This window comes from Cariama cristata, unplaced genomic scaffold, assembly GCF_000690535.1.
Source record: "Cariama cristata isolate BGI_N322 unplaced genomic scaffold, ASM69053v1 scaffold6987, whole genome shotgun sequence".
Classification (NCBI taxonomy): domain Eukaryota; kingdom Metazoa; phylum Chordata; class Aves; order Cariamiformes; family Cariamidae; genus Cariama; species Cariama cristata.
In genome coordinates, this window is record NW_009624844.1 from 47,945 (window position 1) to 53,155 (window position 5,211).

The 5,211-nt window shown below is 53.0% G+C and overlaps 1 protein-coding gene across 1 annotated transcript; it reads right to left on the reverse strand.

Annotated features, from left to right (window-relative positions):
* Window positions 1–2,756: 2,756 nt before the first annotated feature.
* Window positions 2,757–4,581, reverse strand: LOC104164104 (aquaporin-12-like). Its single transcript, XM_009703333.1, has 3 exons — window positions 3,975–4,581; window positions 3,389–3,505; window positions 2,757–2,938 (listed from the first exon to the last, which is right to left on the reverse strand). The coding sequence occupies exons 1-3, from the start codon at window positions 4,579–4,581 to the stop codon at window positions 2,757–2,759; spliced, it is 906 nt and encodes a 301-aa protein (XP_009701635.1).
* Window positions 4,582–5,211: the final 630 nt, after the last annotated feature.

The following is a 5,211-nucleotide window of genomic DNA, read 5'->3' on the forward strand; positions in this document are numbered from 1 at the left end:
CCCGCGCCAGAGACCGCAACAGCACAGGGCCAAGCTGTAAATCAGAGCTGCGGAGTTTGATTTACAGCTTGGGAACAAGTCTGTCTGTCCAGCTGCGGCTCTCCTCCACTACGCCTCAATGCTACCGTGCTGGAAAAGCAACCTCTTAATTAAAAATAACAATATTCACCATCACTCCTATGAAGTTCCCCTTAATTACATCAGTGTGCCCAGTAGACAATCTCCTCAGCAGCCCAAGAAACAGATCTCAAACATCAGAAAATGGCCTGGAAAAAAAGAAAAAAACCAACAAAAAAACCCCAAACCCACAACAAAAAAACACCAAAAGAAAACAAACCCTCAGCATTTTTTTGCCCTGACTCTGTGGTTACACGCTGCCTTCGGATGCTGCACTCGTACACTGCATTTATACGATCAGCATCCTCCCCTGGAGCTGACGCCAAGACCACGGTGTCAGACTGCAAGTTAAATACCCGTGCGTCTAGGAGACATCTCACGAGCATCTCTGCAGCCAGATATCCCAACCCACCCCTTGGAGCAGCTGTAGGAATATTCTACGCTCTGCCGGGGATAAAAATACCACGAGAATGGGTCGTGGCGGGCTAGTCAACCTTACTTTTCACATCCTACACTTATCCTCAAATCAAAAGCAGAGCCAGCAAATCAGTTTGGATAAACAGAGGCCCCATCTCAGGATTTTCAGCATGATTTCCAAACCAGAAGAGGTTCAGAAAAAAATGCCAGGGGAATCTGAGCATCCCAGGCTCTCCCTTGGCCAGCCATGTGGAGCCTCAGAGGCTTTGGTTTCCACCCAAAGGTGCCCCAGTTTCTGCTCACAGTTTAACCAGGATAAAAACCAGACTGTGGCCCCACTGCCCTTCCCCAGAAGGGACCTGGCAGCACCGAGCACCCGGCCGGGCACGATGGGGGGGCCATCGTTTTGGGGGCATTTGCTGCATGGTTTTTGGGGCGTTGTTTGTTCCATAAAGTTTCATCTCTGAGGCATGTCCATGTGTCGTTGTGTTGGTCCCTTCCTTGGTTTCTCCTGTCGGGACATGGTGTGGTCTCACGGTTTGCAGAGGTCCAGCTCCCCTCTGGGGTCCTGGGCAGTCTGTGGTTCAGCCCAGAGGGCAATCCCGCACACGAGCAAGGGAGATGGGGAAACCCACGGGCAGCGTGGCCAGGGTTGTCCCCCAAAAACCCACAGGGGACATAGTGGGGGTGCAGGGCTGGCACCCGGGTACCAAACCTGCATCTGACACCTTTACTCTGGATTTTAATCAGGTGCCACTTCCTTACTGACTGTTTGCACCTCAGTAAATAGGAGCAGAACTTCTCTGCTTGAGCTCCTGCAAAGGTGACCCAGGGCAGGGACGCTTGTACAACCGGAGCATCACGTCTCCCCGCGTCCACTCGCATGAAAAACACAGCCTGCCCCGGAGCACGTACCCCACGATTGCTCCGCAAAGCTGTGGGGCATCAAGAATATATTCAGCTCAGGCATTTTCTGCCCAGAGAGGTTCTGCAAAATTGACTATTTCCTGCAAAATTCAAGAACTGGCTATTTTTTACAGGGGCAGAGGAGATCTCTGGGCAGCAGCTCAGTATCCAGCCGTGCCCAGCAGCCCTGCTCCAGGGATGCTGCCCATGGGATTGCCCCAGCCCCTGCTCTTCCCCGTGGAGAGACCCCCGGGGTGCAGCACCCATGGGATGTCCTGGCCCCAGCACTGCCTGGGGGGAGCCCCATTTACCTAGGAGGTGTTTCCACCCAGATTATTACCCCCCTTCCAGAGCAAGCGGCCGGTAAGGCAGAGTTGGTTTGGACATCTCCACGGTGTCTCCCATTTTCAGGGATCAGACGGGCTGATCTCACCCCCGCAGAGCTCACAGGAAGGACATCACTCACCCAAACGCCAATCACAACATTTATTTTTATTATTATTTCCACAAACCATAATTTTATCTTTAGGAATATTTCACGTAGACACGGAGAAGAGCCCAGGGATGTACTTGCTCCCCTACACCGACTGCGTACCGGCCGCCTGGGTCTCATTTTTTAATTACAGACACTTTGTGCACCATTTCTCGATGCCTTACAGCACACGAAACCCAGGCTAAGCACCCTGCCCACAGAGGAGCAGGGTCTCCTCTGGGCAGTGAACTCCCTTGCCCTTGGAGGAATTAAAAATGCTCCAGAATTGCCAGGTTCAGTCTGTGCAATTCAAGGACTTCAGTTTAACTCAAAGAATACCAATTTTTCACCAATATCCATTTAGTAACTCGAAAGATCAAAGCCTGCTTCCTCCTCATCCTAAGGCGGTTACTGGTTTATGCGTTGTTTTTACGGCTGCAAGAGACCCAGTCAGGTTATTTCAAGCGTTGCACGATGCAATAACCTGGGAGTTGCTCAAGCCTACCCACCTAATGATCCTGACTTTCTCTAAGCTTCCTGGCAGTAGAAGACAACCAGCAATTTATGCAAAAGTGTTAGGGTTTTTTTTTCCCCCCTCACCGAGCTCGCGATGCAGGCTTGAAACATTTCTAGGCTCTCCAGAGAGAGTTTCAGAGCTATTTCCAAAGGAGCTCAGGGATTCAGACACCCTGCAAGGCCAGCTTGGCCAATTCCTTTGCGATGCTTTAAACAAAACAAACCAAAAATCTCACCCTGCTGTAGGGATCAAACGGGCAGGACAAGCACCAAAATCCTCCGCGCCAGGAGAGGGGCTGCAGGGACCTCCCCGGACCCCACGTGGAGCTCAGGTACGAGGCTGGGGGTTGCTTTTCTCCCCTTTCCTTTTCTGCCGTGGTTCGTCACCCTCCGTGAGCGCCGCCACCCTTGCCTTGGGTATCTTGTATTTGCTTTTCTGGCTGTAAAAGAGGTTTTTCTGGAAGAGTCGTGGGATGTTGCCTTGGTACAGCAAGAGGGCAGCGAGCATTCCTGAAACAAGAGCCCGGATCCCTTCTGTGTGCTGCATCGAGCTTCTCCACCCTCCCCACGGCTGAGCAGCGATTTTCAGGTCCTTACCACAACCTTCACCATGACCAAAAAGTAGCTCAGCACCACTGAGGTCCCCACTGACAGTATCTGAAAGACCATTGCTATATTACCATAGGGAAAATTTAACCATCGCATCCTTAATACCATAGGGAGGCTTGTTTTGACCCAAATGGGCCATAAACCATGTAGAAATTGGATTTTAAAAAAATGGATAGCAAAGGGATGACTCAAGTGACAGGGAAGGGGGACAGAAAAGGACACTTGTTACCGGTAAGATCCAAGTTCAGCCCTTTGCCAGGAACGGTTTATGTTACGCCCAGCATTTCTGCCTTGCCCATTGCCCCCCCTATGCCAGCCCCAGCCCCCTGGTACCTCCCGGGCAGATCTCACCTGCAAGGGGTCCCAGCCAGTAAACCTGGATGTAGTCCCAAAAGCTGCTCCCCGAGCAGTGGAAGGTGGTGGCTGTGGCCAGGGCAGGGTTGAAGAAGGCCCCCGTGAATGGTCCAGCTGCGTGGGAAGAGAAGTACAGCCATCAGTCTCGTTTGCATCCTTTGAAAGATGGACAAAGAGCTGGGCCAGGAGACCCGTGACCCCTCCTGACTGCCAGGAGCATCTCTGCCGCTACCCAGCTCCAACAGCCGCATCTCTTGGAAATCCCATCCTTGTCACCCTCAGCTTTGCAGGAAGCAGGAGAGGTCGGTGCGGGACCGAGTGGTTGCATTTGAGGACGTTCAAAGAAAGCGGTCCCAGGCTTGGGGCAAGCTATGGCTTCATGTGCCGACATTTCACCTGCTGCCTAGATATCCTAAACTGCCATCTTCATCCCAAAATGAATATTCCCCAACATAAGGAGAAAACAAACGTCTTAGTAATCATTACCTCTTAAGTCCTGGAAGATGAAAAAGGGACTGTTCCTCCCCCACAAATTAGGTGTTTTTCTAAATGACTTAGAAAAAGAAAGGCAAGTGCTGCTCACCTGCGTAGGTCAGGAAGGCGACAGTCGCTGCCAGTGCAGGGACCCGGTACATTGGGTGACTCTGTTGCAGCTTGAGAAGGACAAGGTGGAAAAGGAAAGAGCAGGTGCCTTCCACAAAGGCAGCGTGGTGCAGAGATGTGCGGATGGAGGAGCTGCACTCTGACGCTATCAGGTTCTGGATGAGGTGGAAATGCGTCAGCTCCCAGGACCAGTAGAGCTTGGTGACAGCCCAGCCCGTCCCCGTGCCCGCGCCCTGGGCCAGCAGCTTGGCAGCGGTTGCGGCGAGGTCGGACTCGAGGAGCAGGAACTCCTGGAGAGAGACGGTCGGGTTGGCGGATGCTCCATCGAAAGAGACGCCATGAACCGCAAAGAGGAGGAAGAGCAGAGTCAGGACCACGTCTAAGCCAAAGCCACCACCCCACGGGCCGATCTCCACCAGCATCCTCAGCTCAAGGCAGCTCGTGCACAACTGTAAAGAGCCAGCAAGTTCTCTGGCAAGGCAGCCGTACGCTCCAGGAGACAGAAACCTCTTGGAAAGCCACCTGAGCGCCTGGCATACCCCAACAACCAGGAAAAAAAAAGCGATGGAGACGTTCAGGCCAGCCATAGCAAAGGCTGTGCTGTGGGGAGAGACCAGACCAAACCCCGGGAAGGAGCAGAGAAAGCTTCTGCACCTCCTCTTTATAAAGCTGCCTGTAAGCAAACGTGGCACAGCCCGACAGGCTTGGGAAACGCCGCACGTGCGGAGCAATGCCTGCTGCCACGGGCAGCCGATGGACTCACCTGCAGCTGGATCAGCCAACAAATTGTTTGTCCCAGCAAGCAGGTCCCGGTGTTATCTCCACCACATGGTCGCTGAGCCTCCAACCCCCAGCATTCAGTATCTGAGAACCTGCAGCAGCTCCTCAGAGCTGCCCAGGTCTTCCAGGAGGAGCAAAAACCTTCCTTTTGTTTCTGCTTGGCATCATAAAACACAGCCTACTGCCCCAATCTCAAAGCCTGGGACGCGAGGGGACTCTTCGGAAGCCAGCAACCCACGCAAGGGGTTCACATTTCTCCAGGGCAGAGCCATCCTAAGCCACAGCAAAGTCCACCTTTAGCCAGTTTGAAAGCCCAGCTTGCTTACTGCTGCCTGTCCTTGTCTTGATTAAGACCTCACCTCGTCTGTTGGTGGTGGCACTAATTGCACGTGCCATGGGCCCGCAGGTGGCATTCTAGCAAGTGACATTTCAACTCC

What these genes read in the sequence shown, in the direction of transcription:
- LOC104164104 (XM_009703333.1), bottom strand. Translation starts at nt 4,581, where the DNA reads ATGGCTGGCCTGAACGTCTCCATCGCTTTTTTTTTCCTGGTTGTTGGG. An exon ending in CGCCTTCCTGACCTACGCAG is followed by an intron (nt 3,506 to 3,974) that starts GTGAGCAGCACT and finishes CTTCCCACGCAG; the next exon opens with CTGGACCATTCACGGGGGCC. An exon ending in CTGGCTGGGACCCCTTGCAG is followed by an intron (nt 2,939 to 3,388) that starts GTGAGATCTGCC and finishes CTCTTGTTTCAG; the next exon opens with GAATGCTCGCTGCCCTCTTG.